General features: G+C 36.6%; 1 protein-coding gene across 1 annotated transcript in view; it reads right to left on the reverse strand.

Annotated features, from left to right (window-relative positions):
* The window catches only part of LOC149207035 (uncharacterized), a 49,223-nt gene extending 24,875 nt beyond the window's left edge, over positions 1–24,348 (reverse strand). The window contains exon 1 of the mRNA XM_089397896.1: positions 24,250–24,348. Within this exon, the coding sequence (XP_089254022.1) occupies positions 24,250–24,348 (99 nt within the window). The remainder of the gene's footprint in view (positions 1–24,249) is intronic.
* Positions 24,349–25,232: the final 884 nt, after the last annotated feature.

Here is a 25,232-nt window from a genome sequence, read left to right on the forward strand (position 1 = left end):
CTGTGCTTCATGGTGACTTCACTGCAGAGAGATCAGTAGTTGTGAGATGGACCGAATCACAAGAAGATATGCTCCCTTGAGCCGAGATCACATCCCTGGTTTTCCAAATAAAATTCCGAAGGTAGATTGGTCAAGGAATTTGCCTACATTTAAAGATGATGGTAAGAAGGACGCTGCTCTACATCTGGTTAGATTTCACATGCATATTCGCAAGTTGAAGGTGGATTTTCCTGAAGATTGCTTGATGAAGATATTCCTGGCCACTCTGGAAGGTGAAGCCCAATCATGGTATGAAAGTTTGCCGCCTGCTTGTATTTACTGTTTAAAGGATTTTCATGCCTTGTTCATTGAAAGATATATGGACTCTTATCCATCATTAAATTTAGTTCAAGACTGTTGCAAGCATGCTTATAGTTTTATTGAAAGCCTTGAGAAGTTTTATGAAGATGATAATTTTATGGATGTTGAGATCATGGAGGCTCTGTATGAGAATCCATTTCAGCAGCACACAGAAAACTTAGAGGATACTTGTCAAGATCAGCAGGTTGAAGATTTCCATATGGTTGAAAATGAGGAAAGAGCAAATGTTGTTTCAGATCTGTCCATAGAAGAAGACAGCATGCAGGTAACGCAGGAAAGTAATGTTCCAATCTCAGAAAGTGATGATGATAAATCAGATCGAGAGATAAATTGTGACGAGGCAAAACATGTTGTTCCGGATCTCATAAAAGAGAGTTGTATTGTCGCGGCTGCCTCAAATGAAGAAAATGGAGTAGCAGACCTAAATGCTCTCATTTCACCAACACTAGATCTTCATGAGGAGGTAGTTCATTACCTCTGTGAAAAACAAGACAAGATCTCCGTTCAAGTAAGTGAAAAGGTTTCTCTGGATGAATCTATGACAGCTAATAGAAAAGTTAGTGTTGGGTTTCACGAAACATCTGAAATTTCTTTTCTCATGATTGATGAATATAATGAGAATCTGGCTATCATATCATATGAGGATAACTTACCATATTGTCAGACTACAGAAGATCAGACCATTCAGGATTCCATTTCAGATTCTTCCTCATATGTCTCATGTTTTGAAATGTTATTTCAAGAGGAGATCTGCTCATCTACTTGTTCAGAATTTTTTGAGGACCAGGAACATACTCTTTCTTAAGCACATGATGAAGGCAGATCAGAATTTGAAACAAAGGATACCTTGTTCTTTCAGCAGGAGGTGGCAATGTCAAGTCTTCATGTTTTCCAGGATCCAATGGCAGATTTGTTACAGTCAGCAGTGAAAGTGATTATTGTTGTGTTCAGTGATGAAGGAGATCATGGTCAGCTATGTCTTTGGATGCCCAATTACCAGTATCTATTGTTGATCATGAGATCTGATTGGGAGAATCAGTCAAGAAGGCATCTGCTTGATTGGTTACATTGGCATTATGATATAGTTTGATGGTATGTCGTCTTGTAACCTAGGCGGTTATGTACTGCCATCAAGTTTTAAGTTTTAAGTTTAGGTCTTGAGTTAATTTGTTAAAATCAAGTTTTTTCCATCATTTCAATTTGTCATCAAATCGGTTTGAGTCAAGTTTCAGTTAAGTTTCAGTCAGTTTTTAGTCAAGTTTCATTCAATAAATGTGTCAAAGGTTTTGCGTTATCCGTTCAAAATAATGACTCCATCGCCCAATGGTTGAAAGCACTGGTCTGCTCTTACAGAGATCTGCGGTTCTTGGCACCTCCAAGGAGCTACCATCCCCATTGGAGCCAATGTTAGTGTCAGTCTTTCCAGCCTTCCTCCAGTGATCAAATATGCTCTTACAAAGTGGTCTCAGAGTGTCAAGGTCAAATTTTGTCATTTCAGTGAGTCTTCAAGCAAAATTTGGTCACTAGGCATTAGGTCTAGGGTTTGATCTCACTCTTTTAAAAGTTGCCCAAATGCCAATCTATGTCACTATTCAGTTGAGTCTATCATCATTCATAGGGTTGTCATTATCATGTCAGTGTCTAATGAGTCATTTTACACCTTGTTCATGCTTCAGTTGCGCCCAGGCAAGGTCATTTTCCTCTCCTAGGGTTTTGAAGCCAATTTCTCTTGGACGGTCAAATCATCGGCAAAACTTGTATCCTGATGTTCATACACCTTCCCCTATCCTTAAATTACCTTATCAAATGCTTCCCATCACTGAGATCCGCAAAATTCCTCATTTTCGCACAAACCCTAGTTTCTTGCTACAACCTGGCAATTTTCTAGGTTTGACCTGTGTTTTGCCCTTTTGGACCCCTTCCCTTCACTCGATCTCCACGATTCCATTTTCCCTTGCTTCCTAACATCCCTCCCTACTTCCAAAAATTTCCCCAAGAATTTAGAAGCCCCTTATCCCCTTCATTTCGCTTCATTTCGGCAAAATCCCTTGTTCCACACATCGGGACAAGTTTCACTCAAAAGATGTTTCAGAGAAATCAAAGATGAATTTTTGAAAACTGAGAGAGGTTTTTGTCCAAAACAGGCCAAGGAAGAAAAACCTCCTTCACTTTTTTCACAGGTGTCATGGTTTTAGATAAATGTCAAAATTACAATCGTTGGATCCAAGGAGGTTGGCCAAGGCACTAAAACGACGGAAAAGGCCCGATCCACTCCAAATTTTGGCCAAATCCTCTTTGACCGAGCATGGTACTTGATTGGGGACTCCCAGCCCAAATTTCAAGAAATTTGGAGAAAATTTTGTCAATTGTGAATTTTTTGTGCCAAACACAGGTTTTCCTCCCCAACAGGTCGCGCGCCGCGCGCGACCTATTCTATGGGCAACTTCATTTCGGGAAAACTCAGCATTTTTGGATTTTTCATGCAAATATACACCTTATCAGCAATTACCAAGAGATTTCATCAAGTTTTGAGCCTCCAGAAGGTCAAAAAACAAGCAAAAAATGACTTTCTACCACCTTTTTGACACACAGGAAAAAGTCTTGGGAGATTGCAATTTTGGAGGGGAAAATGGCCACCAAATTCAGAAATTCCACTTGGGTTGTAAATTAGACATCTAGACCTTTCCAACAAGCCAACTTTTTCCTCATTTGGACACCTGGAAGTGCCTCAAAAGCAGCTCCAAAGGCGCGCGACCTGTTCAGGATTAGGGCGCGACCTGTTGGGCAGTTTTCACAGAAACTCACCTACAGCTCAGCAAAACGCAGTTTTGACTGGATTTGACTTTTTGGAGTAGATTTTGATCCTCCTTGTTGTAATTGATGTAATTTTATGATATTTTGACACTTATTTATCTCTTCTAGAAGATTCATTCATGAGATAGGCAAAAATTTAATGAATGAATTGGTTTCCTAGTTTATAGAGGCAAGTTGTTTTGACTGCCTAGATTTTAGTGCTCAGTTTAGAATTGGTTGAAACAGCTCCTAGAAGGATGAGCTCGACCCCTAGAGGCAAGGGAATGGGTTGACTTGCCTATATTATGTATTTTCTTAGTCATTTTCAGAGGTTGGAGAGGTTGGACTCTTGAGGGAGAAAGCTTCTATTGTATTACTCATTGTATCTCTGCAATTTTGGCAAAGGAAGAAAGACCAGGGTTTTGCAGTCCTTTTTTGGATTCTTGTGGTTACATGTATTGATGATGTGTTTCTCTTTGTACTTGTAAGTTTGTTATGTGAAACATCTTCTTACTTTTCCTTCTGCAAATTAGGCAAATGAAGTGTTAAAGTAGAATTCATGATTGTCATGCTCTGCTTTTAAGTTTGCTTAATATTTATGTTTTCATCTGTCTAAAGAGAACTCTTGAAGGTTTCTTGCTCTCTTTAGCTCCTCACCGGTCATTCCTATCCATTCACTTAATTCAAAGGCATCAGTACAGTCTCCTACCTTGCCCCAAAGAACCCCCTGCAAAAACTGTGTCCAATCCCTGCACCCAAAATTGCCTTTCCCCAACTTTCCACCAAAACCCTAAAAATCGCAATTCAAACTTTTTTATCAATTTACTAGCCTAAAATCAGTGTTTCCTTATTGGTTATCTCGCCCATTGAAGATCTTTACCGAGATAGACCGAAGAGAGCACTCTCCTGCCCCGTAGGGCTAGCTACGAGGCTAAGTGGTTTGATGTTGCCTTGGAGTTTACCTTTTTCAGCCTGAGGTGAAATTTCAAGCGCTAATAGAGCCCAATTGGATTTCTGAAACACCTTCCTTTTTATAAACTTGTCATGCCACTTAGCTCTCTACCACTCGATGATGTCTTTTTGCTGGATCGCAGCCAATCTCTTCTCATCTAGTTCATTTAACTGGTTCAACCAATGTTTCTGAGCTGTAGTTAAATCCAAGTTCACTTGCAATGTTGTTCTAAGTCTTTTTATTTCAAACTCAATGGGAAATAATGGGTTTTTACCATACACCAATTTGTATGGTGAAAATACAATAGTATTTCTCCATGTAATTTTGTATGCCCATAGTTCTTCTAGAAGTTTATCAGCCTTGTTCCTTCGGTGGCTGGCTACAATCTCAATGAGAATTCCTTCAATAACCTTATTAGTGCTCTCCACTTGACCATTTTCCTATGGATGATATGGTGAGGTAATTCTATGACAGATCTTGAATTTCTCAACTAACCTCTGGATCAAATGAGATGTGAACTGTGGTCCTCCATCTGTCACTATTTCTCGAGGTACTCGAAAGCGAACAAAAATTTCCTCAAATAAGAAATGTGAAACACCATGTTCAGTTCCCTAGATAGTGCCTTTGCTTCAACCCATTTTGTGGCATAATCTGTATAGACTAGAATGCAGAACTTTTGCTGAGATGAAGGACTAATTGGTCCTAAAAAGTCTAAGACCCACTTCTCAAATGGTTCCAAGACTTTATCGTAGGCCAATAATATCCTATTGAAAGCACTTTATGCCTTGTCCTCTTGTCAACAAAGTGTCCTCCGCAAGGTTCCTCATGGCAGGCTCTGAGAATGTCAAAAATCTCATCCTCTCTCACACAATGCCTAATCTAATGATCTAGCCCTGTGTAGTAGAGGTATCCTTCTACCCAAGAGTATCTTGAACTCTGCTAATCAATCTTCGTCTTTTCTTTTGAGGACAGATGTTGTGGAAATCGCCCTACATCAAGGTAGCTAGTTATGTTTACATACCATAGTGAGTGATTTGAAATAGAAAAAAGGTATTCGTTTAGAAAAGAATCGTCAACGAGCATGCAATCACTATTAACAATTAGCCTAGAAAGAAAATCAGCCACTACATTATCTTTTCCAGGTTTATCTAAGATTGTTATATCAACTTCTTGTAACAAAACAACCAACATGTAACCCTACCATTAGTAACATGTTTATTAATTAAGAAATGAATGGAAGATTGGTCAGTGTGCACAAATATTTGATAACATGTAATGTAGTGCCTAAATTTATTAATGGCATGCACTACTGCAGGAAACCTTTTTATGTAACTGTATAATTTTATTTTTTTGGATTTAGATTCTTTATGATGTTGTAGATGGCATATGGATTCTTGTCTTCTAGTTGACCTAACACATCTCCTACAGCAGTATCAGATGCATTTGTTGTTATGTGAAATGGAATATCCTAGTTCAGTCCTCGCAAAATAGGGGTTGCTGATACACACTGCTTTAACTCTGTAAAGGCACATTCACATTTCCCTGTCCAAACAAATTCCACATCTTTAGTAAGCAAAGAAAATAATGGGGATGAAATTTTTGAAAAAAAAATCTATAAACCTCCTATAATACCCTGCATGTCCCAAAAAACTACGTACCTCCTTCTATGTTTTGGGAGCTGGAATTTTCAGAATTACTTCTATCTTAGCAGGGTTTAATTTTATTCTTGCAGCAGAAATATAATGCCCAAGAACAATTTATTCATTCATCATCATGTGACATTTTTTAATGCTTAAAGCAAGATTAGTTTGCTCACGTCGCTCTAGCACTTTTTCAATATTGGTTAATGTTGTTTCAAAACCGTCACCATAAGGCGTAAAGTCATCCATGAATACTTCTAAACAGTCATTTAGAAAATTCGAAAATATCCCCAATATTGCCCTCTGGGAGGTTGTTGGCACATTATAGAGTCCAAAAGGGAGAACTTTGTATGAAAAAGTCCCCCAAGGGAAAGTAATTGTGATTTTATCCTGATCCTCTAGGGCAATCTGTATCTAATTATAACCACTAAACCCATCTAGAAATGAAAAGAGCTTTTTTTCCAAATAAGGTGTTAAGGACTTGATCTATAAATGGAAAATGAAAATGGTCCTTTTGAGTGGCTTTATTAAGTTCTCTGTAATCTACACAAATCCTCCATTTGCCATTCTTTTTAGGAACAATAACAAGTGGAGATACCCATTGGTTGTCAAAGATGGGATAAATGAAGTTGGCATTTAGAAGCTTTTGCAATTCTTCTTTTACTACTTCTTTAAGTGTTGGGTTCATGCATCATTGTGGCTGCCTAACTTTATTTCAGTCTCCTTTCAAGTAGATGTTGTGGGTACACAAGTTGGGGTGAATGCCTTTCATGTCCATGTAATCCCATGTGAATTCCTCTTTATATCTCTTAAACAGTTGTAACAACATCCTATTATGTTCAGAAGTCAGATTAGGATTACTATTTAGATTTTTGCCTGGCGCTATTTCAACTGAGCTACTCTTGAGATTAGGGGAGGTTTTCATATGTTCTAGACTCAAGTCTTCCATGGTATCTTCTTCCCCTAAATCATCAACAGAAGTAACAGCAAGGGAATTACTGATAAAACCATTGATAATGTCATCCTTCGTTTCATTCTTAAAATACTGGGCTTTGCCAAGAGTGAGGAGTGGTAGGGAATGATCTAATTCAAGTTCAAATTCATCCTATAAGGGATTTTCCAAATCCTTACTTGGTTTTATAGGAGGATAGAGGTTGAGGTTCTTTATGGCTTGTCCATCTAAAATCGTCATGAAGCCCGACCTACAACCTATGAATGCATCTGTAGTGGCCAACCAAGGCCTTCCTAATATCAGGGGATGTCCTACCAGATTTGATTTGGTTTGAAAAATAAGAAATTTTGTTGGGTACCTCTAGGAACCTACTATAATTAATACGTCCTCTACCACTCCTTTAGGTTTAACATGTGACATTTCTGCTAGTTCTAGCACTGTAGGTGTTTGTATCATCCTGTGCAATCCTAAAGTGGTAAATATTTCCTTAGTATTACATTGATTGTTGCCCCTAAATCATTTAATGTGTTTGTAATGGGCTTATCATCAATATAAATAGTGACTGTAGGATTCCCTGCGTCATTGTATTTAGCCAAAAGAGGTTGACCAGTCAATAGTTCTGACAATTTTCCCATCACATGGATGGTAACAAGATCTTTGTGCTTCCTTCCAGGTTTATTAACACATAGGTCTCTTATTGTTTTCGCATAGATGGGGACATCCTTAATGTCTTGCAGCAAGGGAATCCTTATGTGCAGATTCTTTAACTCCCAGAGGAAATTAGATTCGGGTTGTGGAATCATCCTAGTTTCAGCTAATATTTGCGGATATGGAGGGTCCTTAGTCATTGTAGCAGTTGGATTGGTTGTTACAGATGTGTCAGCATTATTTGAATCAGTTGTTACAAGTGTAGCAGTTCCGTCAAAATCCATAAGATCATCCCTAGGTGATTCACATTCCTCTTCAATAATGATAGGGGAGGTTTTTGAGTTACTACTTTTCCTGATCGAAGGAGGATCTCGTTGCATTCAATGGGGATAATGTAGTAAGTTTGGAAATAAGTAGGGGATTCCATATTCTAAGCTACCTTATTATTTGAGTTAGGGTTAGATTGTACAGGTAATTGGAGACGTATGGGAGGAGTGGTAGCAAATGATGAGAGAGGTGGAAGTTGCAATTATTGTTACACTAGTAACAATGGATGGATTCGTGCTAAAGAGTTTCCCCTCCAACTCTGAGGCCAAGAGTATGACTGAGATGGAGAATAGTGAAAAGGTGGAGAAGGAAACCATTGGTTCCATGGTGAAGGAAATTGAGTTGGAGGGGCAGTGGGATACTGCCATGGAAATTGCTGAGTATTATATACATTATTCCACGAATTGAAATAAAAATCTTGAGACATACCTGGTGGTCGTGATTTCCAAGGCTTCCTAGACCCAATAAAGTAAGAAGATTGAGCCTCCTTGCCTAATTTCTTGAGTGCTACCTTCAATCTTGAAAGCTCTGGACAGTAGCCTGTAGAATGCTCCAAGTCACAAATATTGCACAAGTTAATGTTATTGACTCTGCATTCCTTCAGGGAATGTTTCTCTTTACATTTTGGGCAGAACATGGCCAAGGCCTTATCAGCTTCATCCTGTGTCTTTTTCACTTGTGTTGTCATCAATTGGGCAAATAAGGTACTGAGAAGATCGATCTTGAGATTCTCAAAGAGGTTTCCAATCTCAACTCTAATCACACCTCCATTTGTGGATTTTTGTATTTTAACAGAGGCATCTTGTGCCATGCTTCTCCCTTGTGACGGTCCTCGCAAACACCTTAATATAAGTTTTGTTATACCACCGTATGGATCGTGAGATATATATCCTTTTCCTAACAAGTTCAACATGTCAAGGTAGTCATCTATTATTCCTTGAATCAATATTATTTTCAAAATATATGGATCCAAATTGTTATGTTTGGACCTTTGTAGATTATAATGGAACCATTACACATAATCTTCCAAGTTCTCTTCTTCCTTCTGTGTCATTCTGAATATCTCCTCTCTTAAATCTCTAGTTTGGCAATAGTCCTAGTATTTTACCAGAAACAGTCTTCATATCTCCCCATGTTCAGATAGTGGCAGGACCTAGTCCCATAAACCATATTAATGTTGCTCCTTTCAGAGTGGCAGGAAATAGTTTTAGCTTTTGAGCATCTAAAGTGTAGTCATAACTCCTGCACGAAACATCAAACTCAAACAGAAAAAGTATTAGGATCTTCTACATTCAATCCCAGAAAAGATGGAAGGGCTGATAGAGGGATATTTTTCATGGGGGCTTCTCCCCTTATATCACTTATTAGAAATTCAAAAGTGGTAATAGTGGCATATGTTTCGTTATTGTTGTTGTTATCCCCCATTAGAAATTCTCCTGATTCTTGTTTTAGTAAGTATCCTTCTAAAGATTGTTCAGAAAAATTTTCTGTAGATAGGGATTCTTGTGATAATTGCTTGGATTGTTCTGGGGCTAGTTGTTTTACTGCACTGCCTGAGTCTGGGTATTGGAAAGTGAAAGAATGTTCTTCCGATTTTGGTCCTTGATATTTCCCATTGGTTTCCCCTTGTCCTTCTAATCCAAAATCTTGGCCACTAGTTTCTCCTTGTTGTTCCTGAGTTGATTTTACAGATTTGGGAGTTTGTAGGCTAGTTTGAGGAAAATGGGGTCCTAAAATAGAGGAACCAGATACTCCTGATTTTAATGTAGAAGAAACAACTTTTTGTGGGCCTATTTTTCTCACATCCCTATGTGGTGTTGACTGCTCTCTTTCTGCTTTTGAGATCAATTCTTGGATAAATGTTACTCTCCCTTGATCAATATTTTTCTTGTTCTTTTTTCAACCCCTTTTGCCTATAGGTTTATTAGGGTTCCTACTTTTTGCTTCTTCTTCACTCATACATTCTACACATGGACCCAATGTGTAATTATTTTCACACCCTAAGTGTCCTAATTATTACAGTGGTGAGCCCGCTCAGGTATGTTAGAGCAATGCGTAGGTTCTTATCTCTCATCTTACCGCCCAACGCCTATAAAATTAGAGACCCTCTATCAAAAGGAAATTCAAAAGAAAATATTGGTTGACTGTATTGTTGACAACCTTCCTCAGCAACAGTGCCAAATTTTTTGTGAGGTTTTAACACTCCTAAAGTAACTAAACCAAAATCATTAATTGTCAACCAGGGTGCATCTTTTTTTTTCAAATATATCTGCACTATTTGTTATGATACATGTAACAACCAGGTAAAACAGAAAAGATGTCGTTGAACACACTTGCAGAAATTAAAGCACTCTTGCAAAATAGAAATACATGCTTGAAAGAATTAAAAGGCACACCACAGGAATGAAACACAATCGGCAAGGAAATAATCCACACTTCATAATAAAGATAGGTGCACCATACACTATCATCTAAAGATATAACAACAATTGAATAACATAAAATTAATTAACTTATGTAACATCACACAATAAATCTGAAAGCAGAAGTGTATCTATCCCACAATGAAACGTGTGCAACAGTAATAAGAAATGCACAATCCCTGCTAAAGAAAAGGGCCCTTCCTCCCTAGCAGGGTGCAGGAGTAAAACAAAAAATATTTAAGAATTCAACACATAATTTGCAGTAACATCACAAGATATATGCTTGTATTAAAATAGTTGAAAAGTACAAGTTCAGAATGTCGGTATTATCTCTGTTGTCTGTCGTCCCCTTCTCATGAGACTAATCTCTTTTATAAAGCCCCAAAATTAGGGAAACGAATCAGTCATGAGAATGTTGCGATTCTCATGCTGATTAAGCTAAAAAAAATAATAAAAAGATATAAATTGTTAAAAACTGCTTTTAATAAACATTCGTTATGGTTACACCACTCTTGTTTACACGCAATTTTTGATGAAGAAACTAGGTCAATTAGGTTAATAAGATTTTTCTCACAATGATAACTATTTGTGAGGTAATTTTTACTTTTTCTTATTAGCACAATCTTCTCTTGCTATTATTAGAGTTTGTTTTCTTACTTCATCAAATAGTTACCAAAACAAAAGAGACAAGAACACAAGATGTTGGCTTTCTGCCAGGCCAAAACCTCTCATTCTTTAAGAGGAAAACCCACACAAATTCTTCTTATAGAAATTACACTTGATGAATACTAGGACCAAGACACTCCAATATTAAGACATGCGTCCTCTTTGACAGTCAACCGTCTTCTTCTTGACTCCTCTTCCTCTTCGACCTTTTGAGAAACGAGACATTGTCATCATCGAAATATTATCATTGTCTTCACATCGTGATCTCCTTTTGTGAGACCTCCTCACTGTGATGAGACCTTACTTCTGTGATGGCACTGAGTTCTTCTTTAGATAGCACCAAAACTCAGTATTCAGATTACCAATATGTAGTTTCCTTTTAGAACCAAACTGCAATATTTTTATACTTGTCCAAACTAAGTAGCACAAAGATTCTTGTTGTCACTATGATTATAGAGGGTTCTAAATTTCCTTTATACCATTGAACTATAGTATCTCTATTGGTCAGTGATTATTTGTTAGGGCACCGAAAACTTTCTTTAGACATACGAACTCATGTTTATGTGATTATCCCTAGTCATTCCCTCATTGTTCCTTTATCATTGTTCTGAGTTTCTTATGTATCTTGACATGACTCCTTTCTTGTCACTGTGATTATGGCCTGAATTCATATAGATCATACTTATACTTTTGTGGAGATCCAAACTTGATGATTGCAATTATTCATCTAAAACTTTAGAGAGATCCACAGACTGTTGATTGTGATTTACTATTTGTATTTCAGAGTAAGATTGAACTTCTTCACTATGATTTATATGTGAAAATCTCAAAGACTAATGTGTTCTTCTGCCCTTAAAAAACCAGAGAGGAAACTGAACTTCTTCGTTGCTCCTTTTCACCCGAAATCTCAGAGGGATATGCAAAGTTACTTGACTTTCTGCGATCAACATACCCTTCTATTATAGTTGTTCATCCATATAAGAGGCCAACATTACCATCTGAATAGACGTGTCATTTTAAGTGAGCCGACATAGGTTGTTATTTAATTCATCATCAAGAGGACGGTGCTTGTTTTTTTTAGGGATTTTCTAGACACTAGGTTGACTCAAATACATTTTATATATGCTCAAAAAGAGCTCTTCATACATGACATTGACTCTTTTACTCAATAATAAATCCAAAGGCTCTCAATGGGAGCCACTAGCAAATAAAATATCTTTCTCATGAAACCCATGAAGCAAGGCTTACAATAATAATTTTATTTTTCTTCATTACATCATTTACAAAAGTCAAAATTATTAAGATTGAACATAGTTACATTCCACAACAATTGTAACTGCTTAGGTCTTCTTAACTCTCTGCATGGAATTACTTCATGCAACCCTTGACAGATGTCTTTGGAAACGACGGCTACAGTCTTGACAATTTGCAGTGTAACAACAGCTTCGTGGGGTAACAACAAGAAATGGCAAACCCAAGGTGTAACAGCAAGTAACAACAATAGTTGTTCACCCATGCCTATCAGTAGTTATGGCAACACCTAAAAGAAAAACATTCAAAATAACTCTTCCAAATATACCCTCGTTAGTAATCCCAAAGAAAGCATTGTTTCATTCAATACTAAGCAAAAAATAACATAATAATACGTCAAAGAAAAAGGTTGCTTCTTAATGAGAGGTAGTGACATTATACTGGGGAAATTGTAGGTACAATTAGGGGAAATGACAAAAAATGGGCAAAAGGATGCATGAAATTTCCTCAATTATTGCACCCAACACCTCGCCATGTGCATCTTTAGCTTTCATTATTCCCAATAATGATACTTATGAATGGCGCCTCGTGACAAACTACCAGGCCATTAATAAAGCCATTGCTAAAAATCACTACCCCCACCCCGCATTGAGGACTTGTTGGACCACTTACACGGGGCTTTTTTATTCACAAAGATGGATTTGACTACAGTTTCCATCAAGTTCATATGCACGCACCCGACACAAGGAAAATTTCTTTCATAACAAATTTTGGGCTATTTGAATGATTGGTCATGCCATTTGCACTGACCAATGCACCAGCCACATTTATGAGATTCATTAATGTTGTTCTTAGGGCACACTTGAGTAAGTTTGTGGTCATTTAACTTGATAATATTCAGTAAATCTTGTGAAGATCATCTTCAACATGTTCACAACATACTTGAGTTATTGCGAGCACATCACCTTCAGGTCAAAGAAAAGAAATCCTATTTTGGATAAACATCAGTTCAATATTTGGGATTTATTATTGACAACACAGGGGTTCGCCTAGATCCCTTTTGGGTACAGGATTTGGCACAATGGCCAGCACCTTCCAATGCGAGCTTCACGGGAGGTATTAATTTCCAAAGAAAAATTATCTCTCATTTCTCATAGTTGGCTCGTTGTTTGCACCAATTATCAAATCAAGGAAAGTTTATTTGGGATGTCGAATCTAAGAGACAATGCTCTCAACTCAAGAATGCACTATGCTCTGCCCCTATTCTGCGTTTGCTCGATATGAATCAACCATTTGAGATGGAAACTGGTGCCTTACAATTCGCCATTGTGGTTGTTCTTAAATAGGGAGGCCACCCTGTGGCATACCATTCTAAGGCGCTTGTGGATGCTAAGCTCATGTACAACACATATGAAAAGGAATATGCTTGGGGTCTACGAGCATCTACCAACAACCAGACTGAATACTTAAGAATGTGGAAAGGTTTAAAGGTTTAAAACTAACAACCTCCAAGGAAATTCATCCTCTTTCTGTCTTTGGTGACTCCATGATCGTAATTTAACAGGTGATCAAGATCATTGAGAATTCAAATCATCCTCAATTCCCCATTCGGCACAAGATTAATCTCCAAATTCTTAACTTTGAAATTGTGGAACTTTATCACATCAAAAGAAACCTTAATTCATTGGTAGATTCTTTAGTTAACTTAGGTGCAGTGTAGATCCATCTTAACCAAAACAAGTGAGGGACCAATTATCATGTGTAAAAAAATTTCAAGTTTTCTACTCTAAAGGATGTTTGCACCTCAAGAGATTTGATCCCACTAGACACTTGGTAGATCATTGGTTAAGATGAATCTACACTAATTTTATAAAGGGTAAGAAATGAAATGTACATTACTAATGTAATTTTAATCCTATAAGTGAAGTGTGCACTTATACTTGCTTTTATTTCTATCATGCTTTAAGAACCTAAAGAATGTTATCATATTTATATAATGAAATATAGGTTGCAATTTTTTTCTTGGAAAAAATAATTGGATTTTGTTTCCTTGCAAAAGAAAATTATAGTTTTATTTACAAAAATAAAAATCACATATTTTAGTAGCTCTTTAAAATTCTACACATTCTCAAGAGTAGTGATTTGATCAAAATCTATGCAAACACACATCATCGACAACAATTATCCTTGTTACACTACCATAGGTCATTTTTTATGTAAATCTCAAAGCTGGTCCCTTTCCAATTAACTTTTTTTTCTCCAATTATTTCTATGAATTTGTTCTTGTTCTATTTGTTTTAGTTAGAAATTGTGGTTTTGTGATCTAAGACAAAGTTGTCTCAATGAGTGTGATTGTTAGAAGTGTAGCTCTTGGGAGACAGTGGTGGGAAGGATAGTTTGTGAATGGAAAATAGGTTGAGGACTATAAGGATTTGTTTTAGTTAGAAATTGCGGTTTTGTGATCTCAGATAAAGTTGTCTCAATGTGTGCGATTTCTAGAAGTGTAGCTCTTGGCAGACAATGGTGGGAAGGAAGATTTGTGGATGGCCGACATGTTGAGGATTATGAGGTTTCTACCATGAAAAAGAGTAGCCTAAGGAGGCATGAAGAACCAGAATTGGAGGAATTGAAGAGAAAAGTTTAAGAGCTAGAGATGTTGAAAGAGATTCAATACCCCAATAGAGTTTCTTTTATTGTAACTAAGCTAAAGATAGAGTATAAAAATGACTAGAAAAGATCAAAACGTGGAAAAAAATGATGAGTAAGATGAAAACGTTCTTATATGTTTATTACAAATATAATTCATGTATACATGTGCAAAAATATAACAAGTGATAGTAGGCTATTAATATATATCAAATTAAAATTACAGAATTATAAACTTCATTTCATCACAAAAGTATAGTTCTCAATATTGATAATTGATGAGTTCAACAATTTTTGGTCCTCACGATAACATAACTATTCAGAAAACAATTAAAACAATGAAGGGAGACATATTGCCCTTGTCGTCGCTACCTGAGGAGCTGACATTCTCATCTGGCGTTGGCGTTGGCGTTAAAGTTGGTGGTGTAAAATTTGGCGAACAATTGAAGAACCCTTTTTTCATCCTCCTGAATTCAAACTAAATTTCATTAGATTTCTTAAGTTGGTGGTGTAAAATTTGGCAAACAATTGAAGAACCCTTTTTTCATCCTCGTGAATTCAAACTAAATTTCATTAGATTTCTTGTTATTTTGTAAATCGTCAAAGTATTTTATTACTTACTTTCATTTTGGAACATGTGGTGCAATTTCTAGTTATACTTATCAATACAACATTTTGACTCAAATAATTTACACTAAAAAAAAGATTAATCAGTATGGGAGAGATGTTATAATGTAATGTTTAACATTTTGACTAAATCAAATTACTTAAAAAATAAATAAAAGATAAATATAATATAATGTAAACATTCTAACTTGGTCAAAATAAAATTAAGAAAATAAAAATAAAAATAACAAAATAGAAATAACCCTATAAAAAACAAAATAAAAATAATCCATGGTATTGTCCCATAGTATTGGGAACCCATAGTATTGACTCGTGGTATTGAGAACCTATGATGTTGACCCATGGTATTCATGTGGAATATAGTCTATTTAAAAGGGAATTAAACCAACCAAGATCCCTCTTAACTTCGAATCTACCAAGCACCTAAGCTGATACAATACCTTCACACACAAATTTATTTAATAAAATTTTAAAATTTTCGGATTTCCCCAACCCTAATTAAGTTTTAAAACTTTTCGATTTCCCGACCCTAATTTAGTTAATTTATAATTAATTAATTTCCTTAATTTATAATCAATTAATTTCTTCATATATTGTATTTTTTTTTTTTTTGTAAGCGAGTGCGGGACCTTTACATTTTTCTGATTTTTATTACATCAATCACCTGCCTCTGCAGGACTCGAACCTAGGTGGGGGGAGTGACAGCCTCCGCCCCTACCATTACACCATGCACGTCATGTGCCATATATTGTATTTTATAATCCTATATATGTTTAATTATTTTATAACTTTTATTATCATTTTGATTTATTAATTTTAAAATGTGTTTTATATTTTATATTTTATATTTTATATTTTATATTTTATATTTTATATTTTATATTTTATATTTTATATTTTATTTTTATTTTATGTGAATATAATAGGTTTATTTTATGAAAAAAGAAAAACGTTTTCATTTTTCATAAATAATTAATTCAATTTTAAAATTTTCAAATTTTTTTAGTATTAACAATTATCTTATTAACTAATTATTAATTATTTATAATGGTTACTTCAATTTCCAAACTAGTCATGTTTGTCCCGAAAGGCTCTCAGACCAGTATAGAAGAGATATTTTGCTCAATTTATACAAAAATATAAATAATAATTACTATTATTATTAACAAAAATATTTTGACTCAAACAAGTTGCATAAAAATGAAAAAATAAAAAATAAAATTAACTCCAGATTTACAAGCGTTGAAAATGATCTAATCTCTTCACTCTAAAAGAGGCTCGCACCTCAAGAGATTTGATCATTCTCAATGCTTGGTAGATCCAGAGTTAAGATGGATTTAAGCTAGTATATGTATATACCACCTTAAAAAGATAATATCTCACACATAATTTGAAAAAGGTGTTGTTTAAACATGCTAAATTTTGGAGTTTTTTTCTCGAAATCCCATGATTTTTTTTTGGGGCAAATCTTAATTTTTCTTGTTTAAAATGGGTTTTTGACTACATATATGGATTCAACACCGTGAAAAAACTCTCTGACACTTAGATTGTCGAGAGTTTACAAATCAAACTTGGGATTCCATCAAACTTGGGATTCCAAGAAATCCTTGTTGGATTCTTGACAAATTAAACCAGAAAATATACCCAAAACCCCTTCGAACAATAGACTATGGCCTTGAAAAATCATCAGACTTTTATTTGGATGGATTTTAAAATAACACGTTTATAAAATTTAATATAAATTATAGGGAATTAATAATTGAGTTAGTCTCATACTTGTGTAGTATGAGGTTAATAATTGTGCCAGTTTTGTATTCGTGTGACACAGGGTTGATTCGGAAGGCTACCACTATAACTCCTAAGTGAACTGAGAGTTTATTCTGACCACTACCACTATAACCTTGAGGCGAACTGAACTACTTCTGACCACTACCACTATAACCTTGAGGCGAACTGAACTGCTCTTGACCACAGATAAACAACTAGATATTTGAATATGGAACCTTTGAAATGGATATTTGAATTTGCCAAATAAGCTCCCAAGATGCTAATATATTTCTTAAAATTTAATAGAAATAGAAATATATATTTTGCATAGTTATTTTATGTAAAAAATAAAATGTTATATAATAATATGTTTCATAGAGTTTTAATATAAATAGAAATATATACTTTGCATAATTATTTTATTTAAATAATAAAATGTTATATTTGAAATATATTTTTTTTTAGAATAAATTATTTGTATTGTTTGAAAATAGAGGATTATATTTTAATTTCTTGAAGTTTCATTTGGTAGGCCATTGGGAAGATTTTATTAGACATAGAATTTTAGTACTTTAAAAATAAGAATTTGCCCACAATTTTAGAGACCAAAATACTTATATTCAAAGAAAGGCCTCCTCGACCATTTTTAAATTGAAGATTATAGAACTTAAACATAGAAAGTAAAGGAAAAGAAACTAAAAGACCATTAAGATAAATTATCTAAGTATGATGCTTAAATAGGAATGGGCTCCGTGTTGCTTCCTAGGGAACAATGTGGTTCAAGATGGATGCCCATGTGTTCCTTGAAACAACTCAACCTACGATCTAAAGCTACCATTTGTTGCTACATGTGATCCAGAGATAGGAGAATGTCCTTCCTACTTTCAATTATGTCCACCAAGACTCTGTAAAGTAGGAACTTGAGATGCCAATATATCCACCATGTACATGTATTGTCTATAATGCCCTTGAGTGTGTCCTGCATCAGGAACCTAATATGCTACTTCTGCCAATACTTCAACATTCATGAGGGTACATCTCCCATCTACCAATTATCACTCTACTTGAAAATTTTCATCTTGGATAGGCTGAGGAGCGAGCTCTCTAAACCGAGTTACAGAGATTTTAGCCCTCAATTGTGCTTGAGTGTGCCCTTGTTCCTGATAATATGCCAACCTATAGTGCACTTGGGCCCTTTAACATGGCATGTCATGCATCCTAAATTTGATTCGAGCCCAATGATCATCAAAGGTTCCCCAAGGCTTAGAGTTGATCCCTGAGAAAACATTGAACCTTTGAGAAGTGTAGCCATTAGGGATAGCCACTTTCGTTGAAGGAAACCAAGTACTCTTGGCTTGAAACAATAATTTAGTGACCTTGTGATGGAGGGGAGACCCTCTCTTATAATAGAACATGTTTCCTTCACCCTTACCTAAAATAAAATATAACATTAAACCTATAATAATGAGAAATTTCAAAAATTTCTTTGGAGTGGAATAGAACTTGAACTTCTTGCTTCTAAAATCATTTGTAGGTCGTGTTCCTCACCAATGTAGATACCTTGAAAGCACTATGTTCGACCGAACAATTTTTTTACTTGGTCTTAACCAAGGAGAAGAAAGACCTGTTTAAGTATGTGGATGAAATTGATGACCATAGTGGTGATGGAAATGTTTCTTACTTGCTTTTCCATTGTGACACCCCTAGTGTAACACCCTCCTCGCACATTTACTCGAGCTAACCAGTCCACTAAGGAAAACATGTTACTAAGAGTTACTATGATATGATTCAACTCCCCAAGTATAGTTAAGGAAGGGGAACTGACATGACAAAACCAATGTAACCTTCCACACATGTTATAGAAACTTTAGGTGCCAACCAACCCTTCCAGGTGACCAACCCTTGAGGCAACTTTCTTTTTCACTGCCCTAGAGCCTCAGTCACTCCCACGATAAGGCATGCATGCGAATAAGACCTAGTTTCTCCGAGAAAAAGGCATTCATGTGACTGTGCCATTTTTCAAGCAGTTATGTGCCAACGGCCCCAGATTTTGTGCCACTTTTTCATGGTCAAGACTCAGGCCACTGCCTAAAACTTCATGAAACTTCCAAAAATAATAAATAACATAGAAACAAGGGTAATAATGCAAACACTTGGACAAGGACTAGACCTGACCCCTACTAGTCATGACAGGCATTTCGTCAAACATATCACAAACATGTAATCTACAGGTCACAACAATATATCTGAGCAGAGGGGTCTCATACTTATCTGAGAATCACCAAAGAGGATTGATATATCCTCACAATAGTTACATTATTATCTATTAGGTCATTCATTCACTAACATTTTGTATACTAACCAAAACATGATAAGAGCCATACATCATAACTTTCATAAAACATACTTATAACCAACAAATAACCAAAGATATATAAATGAGAAAACAACAATTACGCCACATAATATCAAGCACCTTTACTCGTGAAAGTACCAAGGAAAAGGAGCTCTTATTGACATATGAAAATCCAACCAAGTCAGGGACTTCCACGTACCATCCGACCATATATTGGACTAAACCAAATCTCTCTTTCAGCCAAATCACCTTCATGCCATATTCCAAGCATGAATGTGGGATCTCATGAAACCAATCAAACAAAACCAAAACAAGGCTTCTAGATGCAAAACCACCTCAACCCTCAACCAATTATTCCACCTCATGGTCGGACGTCACTAACCATCTCCATATTGGTCTCTACCCAAGTTGTCCATGGTTCCAGAGCATTTGTTCCAACTAGGGGTTCCAGGACTAGTAACTCAACCCATAAATGTTGTCGGGCTTCTAGTACTAGTAACCCAACCCACAAGGGGCTTCCAGAGTGTTTGTCCAACCAAAGCTTCCAGGACTAGTAACTCAACCCAAGTTGTTATAGGGCTTCCAGAGCGTTTTTCCAACTAAGGCTTCCAGGAACTAATAACTCAACCCACAGCCAAAGGAACATGAGAACCAACCAGAAAAGAAAAGAAAAGGAAAGAAACCCACAACACCATGGCTATCTAGGAAATGGAAAGGCTAGGCAAAACCATTGTCAATCCAAGCAATCCTCCATGCCAATGACATATCGTGGCCAAGAAACCACATGCATATGCCATGCATGCCAAAACTAGTAAGGAAATCATACATGCAACTCGATGCCTACAAGAAAAACCCACTGTAGTCGTTGATCCCGATGTGCTCTTGCACTTTCCTACTCTTCTTTTGCCTTCTTGCTCTAAATCCCAAGTATGCCACACTCCTCCAAGAGTGATCCAAGAAACTCTACATGACAAAGAGTATGAGAGAGAGAATGGAAAATGAGAGCTCCAAAACTAAACTGACAAAAAGCCACAAATTGATCCTTAGAAGCCTTTTTATCAATGCGACCTCTATTTTCTTCATTTTCCATTATTTTCCTTCATTTTCCTCCTCACATGTAACCTGTGAGCGCTCACCTCACTTTTCTCCTATTTTCCATTATTTTCATAAATAAAATGCCAATTAATGCCACTTTGCCTTTCCCAAGCCTTTGCCATTGCCTTTGCCAAATTCCATAGAAATTAATTAATCACAAGTGATCCCCATCACTATGTTTTTGCCCAACATTCAGCTTGGAATACGTGTCCCATGACCATGGTTATTATTCTGTCTTTATTAACTTTATTACATGGATTTTTTACCATGGTTGTTACAGAACCTCCCCCTTGGGGGAACACTGCCCTCGGTGTTCAATAACACCTACAACCAACAATACTACTGAAAATAAAAACATAACAACATGATAACCATAACGATATGACACCCATATTTCTTATTGGACCTTTATAACACAACTCATGGTGGTATTTACATCCATATACATATATACATATACCAAAACATCACACCCAAACATATGCCAAAAACATTCGCTCAACCAGTGGATAGATAAGGATACATAGCCCGCATTTGATCCGTCATCTCCCATGTCGCTTCATGGGGCCCAAAGTGCTTCCATTACACTTTAACCTGCTCAATTTCTCGGTTCTGGCTGGAATTCTCCTTCTAGTTCCACCTGCAATATAGACTAGTCATTAACATGATCAACATCTTTAACATACTTCTTAAGCAATGACACATGGAAAACATCATGGACTTTCATTGTCAGAGGCAATGCAAGTCGATAAGCTACTGGTCCAATTCTTTCAAGAATCCTAAAAGGTCCACAAAATCAATGTGCCAACTTAGCACATGACCCAATCCTCAAGGAGCTCTTCTTTGGTTTGATGTGCAAGTACACTTGTTAACTAACCTAGAACTTCTTAAACATCTTGTTTTGATCTGCATAACTCTTTTTTCTATCCTATGTTGCCTTCATATTCTTCTTGATTACCTGCATTTCATGTTCCATCTCTCCAACATGTCAGTCCAATCAACACCTTCCTCACTGGATCACTCCGACTGATGAGAGTATTACAACTCTGCCCATACAATGTCTCAAACGAAGTCATCCACAAATATTCTTGGTACCCATTGTTGTAAGAAAACTCGACTAGTGGAAGATACTCTTCCCACTTCCGTTGTTGATGCATCACATACATCCTCAACATGTCCTCCAATATCTTGTTGACCTTCTCTATTTGTCCATCTGTCTACGAATGATAGGTTGTACTAAAGGCCGACTCTGTACCCAAACATGCAAAAAACTCTTTCCAAAATCTAGAAGTGAACTTGGCATCCCTGTTTGACACAATCTTCTTTCATACACCATGCAACCTCACTACATCTCTTATGAATACATGTGCCACATCATTAGTTGAATACGTAGAATTCAATGAAATGAAGTGCGCTACCTTTGTCAACCACAACCATGATAGAATCATGTTGTTTAGATGTCCTTAGCAAACATGTAATGGAATCCATGGAAATGACCTCCCATTTCCACTTTGGAATCAAAATCAGCTGTAATAGACCACCTATATGCTTACACTTTGCTTTTACTTGTTGAAAATCCAAGCATCTAGCCACAAACTCTGCCACCTCTTTCTTTAAGTTTGACCAATAGTAGAAATTATTCACCGTTGCCAATGTCTTCTCATATCTAGGATGACTTGAATACGGATTAGCATGAAATTCCCTCACGATAAGCTTCTTGAGCTCACTGTCGTCTAGAACATATATCTTGTCCCTAAATCTGAACAAGCCATCTATTGTGAGACGATAGTCCCCATCTTGATCGCATGTACCCTACTGTAACCTGTGCAAAAGCTCTCTATACCTGTCACCCTGTTGTCCTGCTTCCAAGATCTAATCCTATAAATTTGTTCCATAATAACTCATGGTTATTATGTAATTTACATGTATTCACCTACTAAGAGCATTTGCAACCCTGTTCTATTTACCTTTAATGTACCTGATCTCAAAGTCGAGCTCACTTCTCGTGGCCAACCATATAGCTTGTCTCATATTCAGAGTCGGTTGGTCAAATAGATATCTCAATCTAGTGTTATCACTCATCAAGATGAACCACCTTCCAAAAATATAATGTCTCCACATCTTCAAAGCATGGATGATCACTACCAACTTAAGATCATGTGTAGGATAATTCTACTCGTGCTCATTAAGTTTCATTGATTCATGGCATACTAGTTGTCCTTCCTGCATCGAGACTCAACCAAGTCCTCTATTTCAAGCATTTGTACATAACACAAACTCTTTGTCCAAATATGCAATCTTTAACACTGGAGCATTCATCAACGACTACTTCAATCGTTCAAAACTTGTTGCACATTATTTTGTCCATTCAAACTTCATACCATTCCTTTGCAATGACGTAATAGGATAAGAAATTTGTGAGAAGTTCTTGATGAACCTCCTATAATAACCTACTAACCCCATAAAGGACCTTACCTCATCCACATTCCTAGGAGATTCCCACTTCATGATAGCCCTTATCTTTTCTGGATCCACTGTTATGCCTTCCTTGGAAACCACATGCCCCAAGTAGTGTACCTCTGTCTAAAAGAAACTACATTTGCTAAGCTTGGCATACAACTAATGATCTCTTAGAAATCTCAATACTATTGCTAAGTGTTTGGCATGCTCTTCCTCATTTTTAGAATATACCAATATATCATCAATGAATACAATAACAAACTTGTTCAGATAAGGACACAACACACTATTCATCAAGCACATAAAATTATTTGGAGTATTAGTCAAACCAAATGGAACTACAACAAACTCATAATGCCCATACCTGGTCCGGAAAGCAGTCTTGTAGATGTCCTCTTCTATAATGTGTACCCGATGGTACCCTAATCTCAGGTCAATGAGAACATTGTTGCTCCCTTCATCTTATTAAACAAGCCATCAATCCTTGGCAACGGACACCTGTTCTTGATGGTCACTAGGTTCAATTGCCTGTAATCAATGCATAACCTGAGAGTACCATCCTTCTTCTTCAAAAACAACACTAGTGCAACCCAAGGCAACACACTTGGAATAATGTATCTCTTGTCTAGCATTTCCTTCAATTGCAAATTCAGCTCCACCAACTCTGTGCTCATCCTATAAGGTGCATTTAATGTTGGTGTTGCCCCTGGTACTAACTCAATAGAAAATTCCAATTCCCCGTGAGGTGGAAAATCTGAAATCTCTACCAGAAACACATCCTGAAATTGCTATAAAATCAGGTACCTACTCAAGACATTTGCATCCTCAACTTCGTTAGCTTTGTCAATATAAATATGCACTACAAATAACACACACCCTTTCCTATGGCTACGCTTTTCTTGCATAGTTGTCACCATTCTAACATATGTTGCCTTCTTCTTACCCTGCAAGATCCTCTGTTCCCCATTGTCATCCAAGCACTCAATGTATTTTTCATGGCATTCCACCTTAGTCGCGTGAAGATACAGCCAATCCATACCCAAAAGCATATTATATGATCCCAATGGAAGTACATTCAAATGTGTTGGTTTAGGCATACCATTCAACTCAAATGCACAAGCTCTTACCCAATGATGAACTCTCTTCTTAGTACCTGTATGCAACTGCACTAACCAAGACTTTGCACGCACTTATTTATTCAAACCACACTTATCCACCAGGTCAAGATTAACATAACTATAATTAGATCTAGGTTCAATCAAAATAGAAACAATTTGATCACAAACCTTACCGTCCATCTCTATAATAGACGCGTGGTGATTTTCCTGCCTGTTATCCAACACTGCATAAATCCGAGGAACACTCTGTCCAACATCCCCCGCCATTTGTGCCTCCTAAGCACTGTAGATCTACCATTTACCACCCTAATGTTGTGGAAAATATCTCCTACGATGCTCTCCTCCACAAGTCCAACACTGCAAAGGCTTCCAACTTGCACCCATGTTCTGCTCCTCAAACTGAAATCCATGTCCTCTATCAGATGCATTGAACTTCTTATGCGGTGTTGAATTCTCTTTGTTACTTGTATCTTGAGGTCTTATTCGCTTCTTATCCCATTTTCCTTTATTCTTTGCATTACCTTTCCAATCCTGATTAGTCTCAGATCTGTGCTTTGATTGCTCATAACAATGCTTTAGCTTCCAAATGGCCTCCTCCAATGATCTAGGCTCATCAAACTCAATCATGTCTTTGAATGTTATCGGCAACCCACTGATGAATCTTTGAATCTTTGCCTTCTCCTCCTTGAGGTAAGGCACATATCTCAATAACTCCAAAACCCTGTCATCATAGTATCTCTTCGATATATACTTCTTCCTAAATAGTCCCTCAAATTCACTCCAAGTCAACTCCTCTTCATAAATACCTTTGAAATTCTTTACATCTTCCCACCAAATGTCTACTTTACCTTTAAGACTGATGTAGTTATTCTGGCCTTCATGTTCTATGAGTAATAATGTAATCTAAAGAACTTGTTCATCCCAATCAACCACACTTATGCATCCTGTGACTTCTTCATTTCTCCATCAAATTTAGGTGGCTTTGCTTTCTTGAACTCATCTGACAAATATCCCCTGTCACTCCTCCTGTAAGGATGATAACGATGATGACCGTGATACCTGCCTAAAATAGAACTAGAGTAAATCCCAAGTCCACAACCTCATCTATCAAGTGTATCTAATAATTTTCCATCTCTGACCATGTGACCTAC

The sequence above is a fragment of the Pinus tabuliformis genome, chromosome 1_2 (genome assembly GCF_031772625.1).
Source record: "Pinus tabuliformis cultivar Carrire ecotype Pingquan chromosome 1_2, CPIR1, whole genome shotgun sequence".
NCBI classification, from domain to species: domain Eukaryota; kingdom Viridiplantae; phylum Streptophyta; class Pinopsida; order Pinales; family Pinaceae; genus Pinus; species Pinus tabuliformis.